General features: G+C 41.5%; 1 protein-coding gene across 4 annotated transcripts in view; it reads left to right on the top strand.

The window, feature by feature from the left end:
• slco2b1 (solute carrier organic anion transporter family, member 2B1) overlaps positions 1-17,748 on the top strand; it is a 205,535-nt gene that overhangs the window by 97,977 nt on the left and 89,810 nt on the right. For all 4 annotated transcript variants that reach the window (XM_042076135.1, XM_042076136.1, XM_042076137.1 and 1 more), the window contains one exon: positions 14,982-15,090. In XM_042076135.1, the coding sequence (XP_041932069.1) occupies positions 14,982-15,090 (109 nt within the window). The remainder of the gene's footprint in view (positions 1-14,981; positions 15,091-17,748) is intronic.

Genomic DNA, 17,748 nt, shown 5'->3' on the forward strand with positions numbered 1-17,748 from the left:
ACACTCCGTGTGCTGGTGGATGGACTCTGGCGCCCTCTCTCATGACGGCGGGCCTGGATCCTGCGGTCGATGCGGACAGCCAGAGCAATGGCTTCATCAAGAGTGGGGGGTTGATCATGGGAAACCAGCTCGTCCTTTATGTAGTCCGCCAGGCTGTGGAGGAAAGCATCCACCAATGCTTCCATGTTCCAGGAGCTCCGACTTGCCACGGTTCGAAAGTCGATGGAGTAATCCGCAACAGTCCTTCTGCCTTGGCGAATACTCATCAGGATCCGAGATGCCTCGGCTATTGTGGATTCCAAATCGAATACCTTGAGCATCTCCTCTGCGAATAGGTTGAAGGTTGCACATGCTGGGGTCTGGCGCTCGAACTCCGCCGTTCCCCAGAGTCGAGCTCGGCCCGTCAGGTGAGTGATCACGTAACCGACCCTCGCCCCTTCAGTGGCAAAAGTCCTGGGTTGCAGGGTAAACTGGACACGGCAGCTCGTCAGGAACGCCCGTACCTGGGTTGGGTCGCCGCTGAACCGCTCTGGATTGCCGATCCTGGGTTCTGGGACTCCGGCAGCCACGGTAGCAGTGGACTGGGCAGGAGACTCGGGTGCTGGGCCGGTGAGCAGGCTGGCTGGGGCTGGGCCGGTGGGAGCAGGCAGAGAAGAAAGGTTGGTGAGAAGTTGAATGATCATTGCAAGTTGTTGCTGTTGCTGCTGGAACTGCTGACGCTGGCTCAAGCCGGCTTGAAGTAGGGAGGCAATGTCAGCAGTGTTGCGGTTTACCTCTCTCTCTGTCTCTTCCAGGCGTTGCATGGCGGTGGGTGGTTCTGGTTCGTCGGTTTCCATGCTGGTTCGACCGTGCGCTGGGTCCATGTTTGGTCAGATCGTACTGTCAGACACCAAACAGGACGAGGACCACAATTGCGTCACGTTCAAAAGTTTATTTAAGGGTTGGGGGTTTCAGGGGTTCCGGGGGGGGTACAGGAGTTCCAAGAGTCTGCGTGTGTGTGTTCCCCCAGTAGCCGAACAGCGAAGGCAGGAGCTGGATGATCCGGGAAGTCCTGGGGGAAACACACACACAACAGCAATTGAAACGAAGCAGCAGTACAGTCAAGGACTAGGCGGTATTCGTAGAAGAGGGACGGAAGGCAGGTCAAGATTACCGGGGCTGGAGAACACAGAAGTAGTCGAGCGGGTCCGGGATCACAGGCAAAGAGTCAGAGGCGTTTTCAATAAACAGGCAGGTAACTGGTGCTGGTTGCAGACGATCTGACAAGTGTGGACTGAAAAGCAAGGCTTTATATAGAGGGCATGATGAGTGGTGAATGCAGTGCAGCTGGTAGGTAACGAGGGTGAGGCAGAGCAGAGCAGGAACAGGTGGAGGTCATCAGACTTCAATCAGCACGTGTTACCAGGCAGAGAGAGAGCTCATGACAGATGAAGTAGGCTATCCAACTGTCGTGTGTTAAATTATTGTGATTACGAGCCAGTGGTTTTCAAACATTATGCGTGACTCGGACATCTAACTAAATGCAACAGGCTCATATCGTCCTCGCATTCGCAAAATGAGGACCAGTGTTTTGTCAAATTGCAAATAGCTATTCGTTTTAACTATTTTTTTATGATAGTATGAAGTGCTTTTTGTATAGGCTACTATCTTAATCTTGGAATATGGGGAGGGAAGTGACGCGTCTGCAGTCAGCCAAATATGAATGTAATTCTGCGACATAAAGCAGATGTATTTGTTTATTGTACAGAAAAATAAAAGTGACATGTCAAGCAGTCAATTGACTACATTGCAGTCAAGAAGTAGGGCAAATTAAGACACTGTTTTGATTTGGGTAGTTGCGTTACCCCCAACACTGACAATAACATAGACAGCAAATTAAGATATTTTTTCGTTTTGTGGAGCGGCACCGGTAGGCAATCAAAAGCAGATTTCGATTTTCGCTACCACCGTGTAGTCAAGCCTTAAGCCATACCCAAGTAGCCTTAATCAAGGTAATGTTTAATAACGATTTATTTTGTTATTGAATTCGTATGCTGGGATTCCTCTCGGTAACGATTACGTTTAAAGGTAGCCTAGCCTCCTGCTTTTTCAGAAGGGGCGGCAGTCAGGCTACTGACAGAGCGATGTAGGCTACAGTGGCAGAGCGACGCTCAGTGGCTGAAAGTGGTACTAAAGCTTCACGCAGCTTCACGCCTCGTAATGCGCGACTGAAGTGGCCATTTGAAAGCGATGCCCGCTGTAGGCCTAGTCAAGCAAGTGAAAAGATGATCTAGTTACAGTCCAAAATTACTTTAAGGCTTAAAATGCACATTGTTAAGTAGCCTACATATTCCATGAACACTAACCTTGGGTCTCTTCGGAGTGTGCTGAAATAATCAAATTATCATTCTGTGTTGTTTCTATTTCACTATGCTCACGTCTCTTTTTAGCCTAATGTTTGTTCTGTTTACATTACAAACTCGCGGTTGGAACGGTAAAAGCGGTTTCAAAATAAAAGCCTCCCGAAACAGAAAAGGCCGAAAAAAGTAAACAACATATAATGAATGCATTAATAGTAATATTAAGTAGGCCTTCGCTATTCAGTTCAACATGCTTACGTTTTCAAAATCAAAGACTGGTTTGTGTTCTTTCTGGATTTAAATGGAATTCCCCAGATAGCAAGAGGCTGGCGGACCACTGTCGGTCCACTGGGGGCATAGCTGGCATTTTGATCATCGGTTCTCTGGCGGTCCGCTGGCGGGTTGTAGACAAATTGCCCAATATTTTGCCACTGTTGGTCTAAAATCTTTTTCATTTGTTCAGTTATACTCCATATATCATTTTATTTTATTAAGTTTTCTGGTAACACTTTATAATAACTAAGTATAAGTACATATACTCTTTTGATCCCGTGAGGGAAATTTGGTCTCTGCATTTATCCCAATCCATGAATTAGTGAAACCCACTCAGCACACAGTGAACACACAGTGAGGTGAAGCACACACTAATCCTGACGCAGTGAGCTGCCTGCTACAACAGCGGCGCTCAGGGAGCAGTGAGGGGTTAGGTGCCTTGCTCAAGGGCACTTCAGCCGCTTCCTACTGGTCGGGGTTCGAACCGGCAACCCTCCGGTTACAAGCGCTAACCAGTAGGCCACGGCTGCCCCCTACACACAATTCCTCATTTATTAAGCCGTTGTTACTTATTAGTTAATGGTTTGTTCATCATTAGTAATTTCTTGTCCATACATAATTTATCATCAGTTAAGCATTTGTTCACACAATTATAAATGGTTTGTTCATAGTAAATAGTAAAAAATATGTTTGTATGTACATGATTTATACTTGTACTTATGTAATGAAACAACCACTTATAATGAAATCATTTTCTTATTATAAACCAGTTGCAAACTATTGTCATTGTCGGCGAAATCACTGAAGTCACTGGCAGAAAAATAAATAATCAAATAAACGCTTTCTGTGGTGATTCTGCATTAAGTGTGCATTCATCGATGTGTCTCACTTACCAGCTTAAGCGTTGTTGCTTGTTGTTTCTGGCAGTTTCCCTATTGGCTGATAACGATTTATTTATAAAAATGTATCAAAAGTTAGCCCTCCCCCGTGGGGAGTAGTAGGCTACGTTAGACATGACCGGTCAAGACGTGAGATTGAGAGATTCTGTTCTCAGTAGCGTAGCCAGAAATGTTTAAATGCGTGGCCATACAAACATTAATCATAGGCATGTTATATTTATGACATATAAAGTGGAATTTATTGAAGGCATTTGATCACAGCTGACAAAACAAGCATGAATGTAGCTTCGGTGCGTCACATGAAACACATGAGACAATAGATTGAACATATTGGACAACTCCAAAGCCTTATCATAGGCTACATTCATGACATGAAAAGTGGAACTTATTGTACAAAAATGACACATTATGCTGTCGGCTAAACATTTTAAACTTATGCAAAACTGCATGAACCCAGCATTGGTGCGTTGCATAAATTAAAACACAAATTGAAGCAACAGCTTGACCATCGGACAATCCTACTGCAAAGCCTTTTCATAGGCATGCAGCGTTTATGAAAAAGTGGAATATGAACGCATTTCATCACACCTGACAATTACGGAGCTGCCGGCTGTAGCCTACGCGATTTTACTGATTCTTGAACTATCAGCGCAGTGTTGACTTGCGCGTCTTTTTTAGATGGTGAACGTAAACGAAGGAAAGCCTAATTGGACGGGCAAGACTGACAAGTAGACAGGCCTGGCCGTGGCTACGCGTATGCTTGGTAGGCAAGTGGGAAAATGTCTGTAAACAAATTTGGTGGCCAGAAAAAAGAACATAAACAGAGGATAGAAAATACAAAAAAGGAGGGAGAGAACTCAAAGAATGTAGGCCTATGGTTCTTGAAAAGAAAGTCAATATCTCGCAAAAGAAACTCGAGATCTCGCAAAAGAAAGTGAAGATCTCGCAAAAGAAACTCGAGATCTCGCAAAACAAACTCAAGATCTTGCAAACCTAGTCAGTGTTTGTCCCAAGTACATACCTTTTCTCAGTATTTTTTTTTACCTTCGTTTTTTAAATTTTTTTTTATGTCACCTCACGGGCTCCGTACAATAGAGACAGTAGAAGATAAGAAAAACTAACAAAACTAAATACAAAATATACTATATAAATTTAATAAAAAATCCACAGTGTGCTTGAGGGTGATCAAATATGAGACGCTTGCAGTGACAGGGCCGGGACTGGCCTGTAGTTCTGTGTGCAAGGTAAGTGCTCAAGAGAGTGAGTGTCATGGTGAAGGTGCAAAAAGTAAAAAGTAGTCCAACAGTAGTCCAACAGTGCAACAGTGCAAGAATAGGGTCTAGAGACCAGCATAAATAATATGGACAAATAGGAGAGTAAAGTATAATGTAGACAAGGTAATATAAAAAACTATGTCAGTGCAAGAACAGGTTGAGGTAATAGGGTTACAGCCATTCAGTATTGTTGCAGGTCATGTGTGCTAACATAGCATGAAAAACAGTGTAGCAGTAAAAACAGTAGTAAAAACATTATGCTGTGGACATTAGTAAAACAATAGTAAAGCAGTAGTGGGCAGTCAGTACTCAAACATGGAGAGGGTGGAGAGGCAGACAGACTAAGCAGAGAAGTCTATCTCTCCTCTTCCCTTTAGTGAAGCATTGAACAGTTCAATGGCCCTGGGGACAAATTACTTCCTCAGCCTTTCAGTTGTGCATGGCAGTGAACGAAGTCTCCAGCTGATCAAACTCTTTTGCTTTTTGATAGTGCTGTAGAGTGGATGACATTCATTGTCCAAGATGTTGATCAGTTTGTTCAGGGTCCTTTTGTCAGATATTGAAGTGATGCACTCATTAGTTCATGTGTATGTAACAACTGTTAAATAATGGAAATATTACTTAATCAAAAACATATTATTGCATCATTTATTAAGTATTAACAATAATGTATAAACATATTTTAGATATAGGCTTATTTACTATGAACAAACTATTTATAACTGTGTGAACAAATGCTTTACTGATGATAAATTAGAAATTGCTAACGATGAACAAACCATTGACTAATAAGTAGGCTTAATAAATGATGATTTGTGTGTAGTTTTTATAAAGTGTTACCAGTTTTCTTAATATTCATGACAAGTTAAATTTAAACAGATGATAGTCCAATGGCGGACCTTCCACATTTTCATATCAACCTAAATTAGCGCACTGTGGGTGTGACAGAAGAAAGAATGGGGGAAAAAGCTTATGCGCGAATGAGAGAATTCCCCCCATTGTGAAATGTGGGCTATTTAAAAGTAGAACACTTCGAAGTAGGCCTATGTTTCTAGATAAATAGTCTTATCAGAGGATATCAAGATTTAAAACCTATGAAACCTATTTATAGACAGCACCTATATTTAGTTCCACGATTGTTGATTACTGGCTTATCAAACATTTCAGATTTTCAAGAGCTTTCCTCGAAACCTGTGATGAATGGGGTCACCTTCACGCATTTGCCCATGCCTTGAACATTTGCCGGGTGTTTTCCCTTCATATCATATACAGTTGAAAGCAGACGTTTATATACCCTGTACATACACATGCTAAAGTTGATTAAAAAGAGGAATAAAAAATCATCTTTTGGAAATTGATCGTAATGCCTTACGGTCAGTTTATACATGGCAAAATTTTACTTCGCTCTCATTGAGGTTGAATGGAGACGAAATTCACCCAAGTTGGGCGAAATGAGAGCGAATCTTTGAGGCAGGCAAAACAAGGTTGGCGAAAGTTTAACTTTATTCAAATGAGGATCATTCGAGAACCAATCAGGTCTGTGTGTTTGTGTTTGGAGGTTGTGGTTTGGGAGTTACAAAAAAGTCTGATCAAGATAACATGTCCTAAAACAACCCTTAACGTTCGTTTTCAAAACTGCAACTCACCGAGTGGTTAGTGGTGTTCGTTGATGTTCCAAAACAAGTAGTGTAGCGAAATACAGGTTCTGTCGTGTTTTATTTTGCATTTTGTAAAATCCCATTACAGTTTTGAAAACGAACGTTAAGGGTTGTTTTAGGACATGTTTGAGCATGCCTGTAGGCAGCCACTCTGACTAGTCAAAGGCGATTCAAAACGAGTCAGAAAAGTTGAGACAGGACCAATCGTCAAAATTTCGGTGTCCACCACTCTAGTTCATCCAAAACAAACGACACAGTTGGCTTCCATTGTACTGCGCAGACTCACACTTAAATTTGTGACGTTAGCCATCAAACTGAATCTTGTAACTCTTCTGATAGATGGTTCACACAGAATTCTTCTCACACTTACTTCGCCTTCAAAGTCATCAAAGTTAAACATTTATTTATGTATTATTATTAATATCATCCTCACAAGTGATATCAAGTCGTGTTCATGTTGAAAAGACCAGACGTGACCATCTTCAAACACAGTCAATGCTAAAGCAAAAGAAAAAAGTTATAACCTAATCTTCTTTCCACTTTTCCAACCTACTGTCACAATTTTTTTTTTATTAGGTTTACTTGCCTCTGTGTAATGCTTTACCTTAGCATACAATGGTCTTGTAGGCTACATAGCTTTGTTCATGAGTTTTTCGTGCTGGTTGGACTTTGCTTCTTCCAAACAATACAGTTATCTCCCTACGGGAATAACTATGTCAAAGTTAGCTTCCCTACAACCGTACATGCTAAATATTCTTCTTACGAGAACCCAACCTTATGTACAAGGTAGTTGAGCCTGTTTTTCCTTCTATTGTTTATGTAGATAATACAGAAGCTACAATGTCGGCACAGGATATACTGTATGTTATATGAAGTTAGGGGATTTCAAAAACAATCCTAAAATATAGCCACAAGCGGCAATGGCGGGCCCGAGCACCTGCGGGCCGCAACCCGTGACATTTCAGAATCCAACAAAGCACCGACGTGCATTTGTAAAATTTACATATGTGTGTGACATACATATGTGTGTTATTTTCTGGCACATTTATTTGCGAATGAAAGAACATTTCTGATACACTTTTTGGCCAGATAGTGGCGCTATATTAGGCATTTGAATTACACATGTGAATATCATCACAATGATGATATTCAATATTTTGCAAAGTTTCAGATCAACCAATATAGGCATTACCAATTTCTGGCACATTTTCCTGCTTGGCCAGGTGGTTGCGCTATGCCAGGCAGGTCCATAGGGTGTCTGGATATCATCATAATCATAATATCTATTAACCTGTTTCAGACCATTCATTTAAAGCATAGAACATTTCTGGCACATTTCATGTTTGGCCAGATGGTGGCGCTATGCTAGCCATCTGAATGACATATGTGCACATCATCACAATAATGATTTCCAATATTGTATACCTACTTCAAACCATTTATTCAATGCACTGTGACTTTATGACACATTTCCTGTTTATATGGTGAATTATTAAAATCTTGACATATTACAACATATCAAAAATCCCTTCGCAATTTAACATCAACAACATCTTGGCATCATATTTGCAAAATTTCACATGAATCTGACAAACTGTCTAGGAGGAGTATGTTAAAATTGATCATGTGACATCAGTGTAATTGCCATTCTTTCTGTTGCCAGGTGGTGGCGCTATGCCAAATATGCATTATGGGCATGTTAATATCATCACTACCATGGTATTCAAAGACCTGTGAAATTTAAAACATTTCAAGCCATGCATGGTGAATTAAGACACATTTATTGTTTATGTGGAAGGGTATTAAAAGTCATAGTTTCGCCATTTCGGCAAATTACAACATATCAAAAAAAGCTTCACAATTTAGAATCAGAAACATCTTGGCGTCATGTATACCAACTTTGACATGAATCGAATCAACCGTCTAGGAGGAGTACGTTAAAATTGATCATGTCCACAACGCACAAAATCTCAATTACCTCACTTCCTGTGGGTGTGGCTAATGGCATGTTAATACAAAAGTTGTTTGTTTTTGGGAGTTACATACACCCACCAAATTTGGTGTGTGTATCTAAAACTATATGCCAACCACAAGTCACAGTGACATAAGGGGGCGCTATGGAGTTCCTGGGCAACGCCCGGTGCCAAGGCTTTCCCCCTGTGTATTTACGGTACCTCTTGAAGTGTGTGCCAAATTTCATGCGTTTTCACCCATGGGAAGCACCTCTTTTGTCATCACAATTCATCACATTTTAGTCCGCACAAAATCCCAAATACCTCACTTCCTGTTGGGCGTGGCTAATGCATTGTACATACAAAAGTTGTTCATCTTGGGGAGATACACACACCTACCGAATTTGGTGTGTCTATCTGAAAGTATGTGCCAACCACTGGATCAATCACCTAAGGGGGCGCTACTGAGTCCCTGGGCCACGCCCGGGGCCAAGCCTTTATGCCTGTGTAGCCATTGTGATACCAGATGTGTGTGCCAAATTCCAAGACTTTTCATCCATATTAACCACCTCAAAAATAGCAAAAAGGTGAACAAATAATAATAATAATAATAATAATAATAATAATAATAATAATAATAATAATCTTTCCAAAAACAATAGGGCTTCGCACCTCTCGGTGCGCAAGGCCGTCCCGGCCTCGCCCACCGTCGGTGCTCGGGCCCTAATAATAATAATAATAGTAATAATAATCCTTACAAAAACAATAGGGCCTTGCGCCCTTCGGTGCTCGGGCCCTAATAATAGTGAATAAAAATAATAATCCTTACAAAAACAATAGGGCCTTGCGCCCTTCGGTGCTCGGGCCCTAATAAATGGGTTGTGATGGGGGTAGCAGAGAGATGGGTACACCAGCCTCCATTGGTGTTTCAACTTCCGGGAATTCGCTTGCCCCCTTGGTCACGCCCCCGAGGCGAAATTTCGCTGGCCGAAATTAGCGAGGTGTTTCGCTGTGTGGAAACTGACTGTTTATTAACAAAATGAGGAAAAACCCAACCTTTGGACACCAATTTTCTTTGTGAATGAATAATGTATCATAAATAAATAAATGAATGTTCTTCCTCAAAAAACAGGGGTCATAAGTATACATACCCCTATGTTAACTCCCATAGAGGCAGGCATATTTTTATTTTTAAAGGCCAGTTATTTCATGGATCCTGATAAAGTTCCCTTGGCCTTTGGAATTGCAATAGCCTCACTTCATCACGTACCCTTATCATCCAAGTGAATAGCCATAGCCTGACTAATAACTGAAGCTATTTCCCTGTCTTTGACATTAACTGTCCTGGAGTAAGCATTTGCATTATTGTTGTCACACTTGTGTGCAAATTATAGGAATATGATCCAGAAATCGTAATGTTGTGACAAGGTGGCCTGGATCAACTTTGTTTATTCCCACTTCGGGTGTGCAATGTGTGGGCTCTTACTTGGACAAGATTGATTTAATGACTTTTTAATTAATGCATTTTCCGGTATTTTGTAATGGTCCAAATGCCCACAAAACCCTGTTAGCAAAGCCTGTCACCTACTTGCAGACTGACCAATGAATCTGCCACGGTCTCTGACCCTAGTAGCCACTGCCATGCTCTGCCACTACTGTTTTTTTGTTATTAAAAGAACAGTATTCACTGGAAATAAACTTTTTTTTTTTAATTTGATGATTTCAATTATTACATTTTGGCGAAGGTTCACATTTTTAACCAAAGCGACTAACAACAAGGTGAACAGTTTAAGTTTTAGAGCAATTCTCTCAACAATTTTAGGACAATTTAAAAACGGTAGAGTACAGTAAGAATAAGTGCATCAGTGAGTGCTGTTTTTAAACAGTTGAGTGTCAGTTCAAGACGGGTGGTAAGTGCTAGGATCACCAAGCCCTTGTAGGAACTGGCAGTGTGTTCCACCAACGAGGAACAACAGATGTTTGGATTGGCCTGAGCGTACCGGTGGTAGAGCTAGACGTCGTTCGTAGCACAACGGTCTGGAGGTAGCGTATGTCTGTATGAGGGCATTCAAGTAGGTGGGAGCAGAACCGGAGACTACTTTGTAGGCAAGCGTTAGAGCCTTGAATTTGATGCGGACCGCCATAGGTAGCCAGTGTAGCTGGATGAGCAGCGGAGTAACATGTGCTCTTTTGGGTTGGTTGTAGACCAGGCTTGCCGCCGCGTTCTGGATCATCTGAAGGGGTTTCACTGTGCAGGTTGGGAGACTTGTCAGGAGGGCATTGCAGTAGTCAAGTCGTGAGATGACTATTGCCTGAACCAGGAGTTGGGTAGCATCTTGAGTCAAGTAAGTCCTGATTTTCCGTATGTTGTAGACTGCGAAACGGCACGACCGGGCAACTGAGGCAACATGATCTCAACCATGTTGGGTCATCAGGTGGAAAGGACAGATAGAGCTGTGTGTCGTCTGCATAGCAGTGGTATGAGAAGTCATGCGAACGGATAATCTGTCCCGAGGAGGTGGTGTAGATAGCAAAGAGAAGGGGGCCCAGCACTGAGCCCTGGGGGACCCCTGTGGTCAGATGGTGAGGTGCAGATAGCTGTCCAAGCCATGATACGTTAAACGAGTGTCCTGTGAGGTAGGATTCAAACCAGGAAAGAGCAGAACCGGAGATTCCCATGTTAGAGAGTGTAGAGAGAAAGATGCGGTGATTAACCAAAGGCAGCCGATAAGTCAAGCAGAATGAGTACTGATGACCGAGCTGTCGCCCTGGCTTCTTTTAAGGCTTCTGTTACAGACCGCAGAGCCGTTTCAGTAGAGTGGCCGCTTGTGAACCCAGACTGATTTGGATCCAGAAGGTTGTTCTGTGAAAGGAAGTCAGAGACCTGTTTGGATTGAACTGCTCGTTCAATGCCTTTGGATAGGAAAGGCAGGAGTGAGACAAGGCGGTAGTTCTCGACTTGAGCAGGGTTGAGAGAAGTTTTCTTAAGTAACAGTGTTACCCGGGCCATTTTGAACACTGTTGAAAATGTGCCAGAGGTTAGCGAGGCATTGATCACATGTGTGATAGCTGGTGCGATGGTCGGGCTGATGGACTGGAGTAGGCTTGTAGGCAGGGTAGGAATTTCACGGCGGCCACGACGGCCATGGCCGTCGTAGCCCCTTGCGTTGGCCGTGAAGCCCCTTTGAAAATCATAGGTTTACAGGCCACGGTGGCCTTGGTGCCACCTTCTTTCAATATTCTGCTTTGTGTCCTACTAATAGCTATATAATTTTTATTTAGCCTGTGGTCTGTCAAAATAATCTTAGCATTCACAGCGCAAATTAATTTAGTCTTTTACGCAGTGGAGAAAGTGACAGCGCAAGAAAGAAAGTGCGTCTAAATTCACCCATTCTTCTCAGTTGAACTACTATTTGCGAAGTAGCCTATTCATCACAGACATCACAAGTATCACATGAAAGAGCTTTTTCTCAGCTTTTAAACGATGTTAGCCGATAATTGCTGTGTTGAACGGTTCGCGAGAAAAAATATAATTCAATTTAATCATACATTCTACTGAAGGTTTTGCGTCCATGATCTCACTACCCATTCATCTCGGTGGAATACTTCACGAACCCTTCTTTTAACACATGACAAACCATATATCAGAATAAACAGCAGACCTTACCGAACACAAAGGTGTAAAGCAGTCCCCTGTATAGTTAGCCGTTCCAGAGTAATCCAGTTTTGAATTTGCAGTAAATTTCAACATGCATGGATGTCTCCAAATTTGGGCTTTAAGTTTTACAATGTGTTTAAATTGTTCCACATGATTTCATAACGGGCCAAATACAAAATAAATGTTACAAATATCGCCTAGATATTGGTAAATCAGAGGACAGCTGACTAAGTGTTTGTGAAAGTAGCCTTAATGATCACAAAATGCTAAGCATGCATCTTGGCTATTTGAGTTTCTTAAAGCTGAGCTGTGCTTAAATTTAAATTGTTCAATACATGATTTCATAGCAGGCCAAATATAAAATAAATTTTATATATAGCCTAGATATCTGTTTTTATTAGATGATCAGATGATTTACAGTTATATGTAATATGTCATGTTTCATGTTTTTGTAATGTTTCATATAGTGATGCATGCAGGTCTACTGCAGTGAATAGGCTAAATACAACTTTGATCATTTTTATAGCCTACTACTGTATAGTTAACTTTGGCCTTGGTGCACTGACATGTGGCCTTTGTGCCCCCCACCAAATATGCCCAACTGAAGGCCAAGTGGCCTTGCCCCCAGAATGGAAAAGTCTGCTTGTAGGTATAGGGTCCAACGAGCATGTGGTAGGATGGCTACATGTCAGGAGTCTAGATACTTCACTCTCGGAGAGAGGCGCGAATGCTGAAAAAGATGTTCCAGCAGCCCCTAGAGGTTGTAGGAGTGCGGTCTGACGCGTTTCATAATGTTGTTCTCCACACTGTTTTTTTAGTGTGAGAGCTCATAGACCAGTTGCACATTTAGATTTTGTTATTTGTTATGTAGGGCGGCTAATTAAACATGATTCCTGGAATGTGTCAATAGCATGTGTTATGTTTTTATGTGTCGGATGGTGGTGGTACATGAGCCGAGTTAGGATGTAGGTGGTGATACGCGGGAAAAAAGGTTTGGGAACCGCTGCCTTAGGGAATATGCATATAGCGTTTGACAGGATGCCTGTGGCCAGGTATGTCTGATTGTGTATATAGTCATTTCTTTGAAGTAATTGCCCCACCTGTTTCCCTCATGCTAGAAATCTTGTAGGTTAGTGTGGCTATTCACATATTTGAGTTGTACAAATTTCTTCTTGCGCAGCTCTGCTATTATTGCTATTAACTACAAAGGTCTTTGCCTTTGTAGTTTTGGAATTCTCTTTAAATGCTCTGTAAATTCTACCACTACAAACTCCCTACTCTGGTTGAGCAGGATAGCCTTCCTAAGTGTCTTGACTGATGCTGGGGTATCAAAGTGAAAAACCCCGTCCCTAAAGGGAGTGGTTATTATTATTATTGAGCCTCCTGGTGCCACTAAAATGGCTTTCTGGTGGAGTGCCTGCAGGTGCTGCACCTGCTTGTGCTATTGTTCCCGACCTCAAGGAAAGCTGGGGTAATAAAACTGCCTGATTACTTCGGGTTTCCTCACTCCAGGATTGTTTTTGCGCGGCTCCTCAGGATGACAAGATCTTGCAGACAATTGGAGGGTCCAATGGAGTTAAGAGATTTAGTCCCAAGCTATTTTACTGACAAGAAGATTGACCAATAGTCTCAATTTATGAAAAAAAAAAAAAAGACGAAAAAAGAGAGTCACAAGGTTTATACCCGACAGCAACAATATTAGGGTTTCAACCTTATTCTCTTCTGCTCTGAAGTGTGTTTCTGTATCTGTTTTAGTTTTTGGTTGCAATAAAACCATGAACAGTCAGTTTTTTCTTGTCTCACTAGAGTCAAAAACTTAAAGGAACCATATGTAAGAAATGTATTTCAATTAATCATAAAATGCCCTTGATATGTCACTAGACATTAAGAAATCATGTTCATTTCAAATACTTATATCACTAACAACAGTAGTCTGGCCAGGATATTGTCATTTAAAAAGTGAAGTTGCAGCCCTCAAATTATGTTTATGTTGTGTTTTGTCATGTCAAAAGTAGCCTGATATTGTCATACTCAATTCAGAATTTGAGTCTGTTCGTGCTCCATTGGGACATAATGTCAGGTGTGTTCCGGGCTAGACTGGCCATCTGCCATACCGGCATTTTCCCAGTGGGCCAGCGTACATTTTGGGCCGATTGAATTCAATTATTATTTAACGTTATTAACGTTATTTTAAAACATGGGCAACAATGCAAGGACAGTCAGTGGCCCATTGGTTCAATTTTTATACTGACACTAGACTGGCCCAATAACAACTCCTATCACGCTCCACCCCTCCCACATTGGCTCAGAGCCAGAATTCTGTGAGTGTGTCAAAATTCAATCTATTCTCGGAGGTTCATTGAGGGTAGTTCTCATTTTCAGTGAAGCCGAGATTACAACCTTTCTTTCAAAATGAAGTGTTTGAGGCATTACAAGCTATTGACACTAGGAGTGCTACTGGAGAAGATCATTTAAATCCTTTTTTCCTTAAATTGTCTGCTCCTATTATCACAAAGCATATAGTGCATATATTTAATCTTTCCATTGTGATGGGCATATTTCCTAGTGCATGGAAACTAGCCCATGTGACACCTTTGCACAAAGGGGTTGATAGAGATGATTTAAATAATTACCATCCCATCTCCAAATTACCCTGTTTATCAAAGATTTTTGAATCATTGGTTAATAACAAATTTTGAATTTTGAATTGGTTAATAACAAATTTTGAATCATTGGGTGGGGCTTGTTCGGCTGGCATCCAGGCTAACAAATGACCTGAATTGTCATGAAAATCCATTACATGTCCTTAGTTTTCTTTTGATGAGTTGGCCTGAAATTACTTGTTGGTCAGAACTGTTTTTGTGGACTGTGCGATATGATGGCTGATTTTACAACTATTCACAGCAATACTTTATTTTGACTTAACAGGAAACCACAATGAATAAACCACACAGCCCCGAACTGGAGAGAGGAATCAATGTTGAAAAATCAAAACCTGACCAGATGCAGGAACTCACCCTCATACAGTTCATTAAAAGTAAGTTTTGGCTGTTGTAAGAAAAAATTATGTTTCTTCTGATGGATGCAGCATTCAGTCTTTAATCCAGGGGTGTCAAACTCATATTAGGCAGTGGGTCGGATTTGTTGGAATGAGACCTCACGGGGGCCGTCATTGACATGGTCATTTTCATTTCTCTGCATTGGTATCAGAGTGGTGTTTGATGATATACTCCTTTACTACACCACTCATGAGCAAACAAGGACAAATTATTTACTCGTCAAATCCTCCTCTTTCTCTCTTAAAACCCGCTACTACTTTGTCAGTTTTTGGCCTCTTCCTTCTTGAGGATGGTTTGTAGTTCTAGGTTTAATCCATTTATCACAGAAATTGCTTATTACAAATTGTTGAAGACAGCTGGATGTGAATATCTTTTCTTTCTAATTTTTCCTTCCTACCCAAAACATCTTGGGGGGCCGTATGAAACCTGCTGGCGGGCCTGCTCTGGCCCCCGGGTCTTATGTTTGACACCCCTATTTTAATCCAATAAAAAGCAGTAACGAGGTAGCCTGGGTGAACCCAGACAAACCTGTTTAGCTGGGCATACATGTTTTTTTTTTTTTATTCGAGTCATACGACTCTTTTTTGAATCAGGTCGAATTTCAGCTTGTCTTTTGTCATTTGTTGTGTAGTGTACAGGGGGTAAAGAGAGGCTATTCAGCTCTCCCAACCTGTGGTATGGTATAGTTTACAATAAATGAATAATTATAAATAAATACAGTTAGGGGTGGCACGGTTCATGAAAAAAAATCCAAACCGTTCGGTTCACTTGTCTTGGTTCGGAGCACGTGTGCGTCGTACGGTTTTGATGGTTCATGGCATGCGTAATGTAGCCTCATGCCCATATGTGACCCCAGACAGTTTTTCCCTCTTTTGCGTGAAAGGTGTGGAGGGCTGCGGGTCACGTGTTATGGCAAGTGGGAGCGATGTGGGAGGATGCACCAGCGTTGCATAAGTCTTGCATTGTGCAACACATACAGTAATTATGCTAGTACAGGCCCGGTGTGGCTAATCGGGAGCTTCGGGAGGATGGGCCGGTCTGAATATCGTGAGCTGAAATGTATTGTTTCTGAAGTTCATTTGCTGCGCACTTGCGGCACTTTAGCAGCTTAGGCTGTGTGGTCGCAGGCCCTTCCTTGCAGTTTCCCAAATATTAGCAAAGTAGCCCCTCACAAAAACTGTTTGGAAATTGCGACCAAGTTTATATTTGCAATATTTAAGGGGAGTAGGAGACTATATGAGCGGCCCCTCCTCCAGTCGCATGGCTCTGACTAACTCTCATATGTGCAGGGGAGACGTGTAGTAGGCTAATAATAACTAATTTTACTGAAAGGTAATAACCATAGATCTCAAAACCCTTCGAAAATAAAATATTACAATGTATGTTGGGTCCTCCTCACATGGAAGATCTAACATTCAGTTTCAGCAAGCAAATAGCCCTGTTGAGAGAAACTAGAGGAGCGTTCAAATTCGGCAGAGACAGGAGAGAAAGCGTGCATTTACAGTACAGGGCTTGTCAATGTTATGTGGTATCCTAGAATCTATTTTGCATAGCTCGGGTAGGCTAAGCTATGTGTAGAAATAAAATATTCCGTAATATATCAGTCAATCTTAGTATGCTACAAAGACACAGAAGTGCCTGTAGATGGCAATAACACATTCTACTTGTTTGCCAATTAAATGAAAAGCAATTTGAAATCAATGTCTTCACTCTTGCTGTATCAAAATCTCACCTTTCCTCAGAGATGATGATGTGCTTAAAGTCAAGTCAATTCTTTCAGTTTGTGCATGATTACATGATATAACTATACTAATACTGTAGCCTAAATGGTGGATAATTAAGCTATTTTGAAAAAATATAATGTCCGCAACACTGCTATTGACTCCCAATTATTTATTGCAACGTTTCGACCCTGCTGGGTCTTCTTCAGGCAAATGATGGACACATTTGGTGAAAGGATATATATGTAGGCCTTACAATCAGCTGACATACCATGTGATGTCGATTGGTATGATTGGACCTAAGAGCCCCACTAGTCACTCAATTAAGAGAACACTTACAGGTATTACACAAACCTATACATTTCAAAAAGGGGCTGGTAACACTTTATTTGAAGGGGTCTACATAAGGGTGACATGTAACCGTCATAAGAATGACATGACACATGTCATGTACATTAATGACACATTATTGATGTTTATGACTGTTGTCATAATGTGTCATTCGGTTTTTGGAATGTCAAGTTGACATTGTTTGGGTGTCATCATTATGACAACTTGACATTAGCCAAGATGACATTATTTGACGGGTCTTTGTCATGACAACTTGACATTAGCCAAGAAAATGTAACCCATTTACAATATTGTCATGATGACTTGACATAGCCAAGAAAGAATGCAAGGTGTTTGGCATGATATTGTCATGACAACTTGACATATAACTATGTTTGGCCTGACTTATCTTCTAGGTTTGTAATGTGAAGGGCCTGAACAATTGACCGTCATGACACCATTATAATTGTGTCATGAATACTTTCCTTGACCTCAACTACAGTGGTACAGTTTTGACTTGTCATTAAGCTGTCACAAAGAACTATTACACACCAAAATAGTTTCCTGACAGTGTCATGAATTGTC

This window comes from Alosa sapidissima, chromosome 21, assembly GCF_018492685.1.
Source record: "Alosa sapidissima isolate fAloSap1 chromosome 21, fAloSap1.pri, whole genome shotgun sequence".
In the NCBI taxonomy this organism is placed as follows: Eukaryota; Metazoa; Chordata; class Actinopteri; order Clupeiformes; family Clupeidae; genus Alosa; species Alosa sapidissima.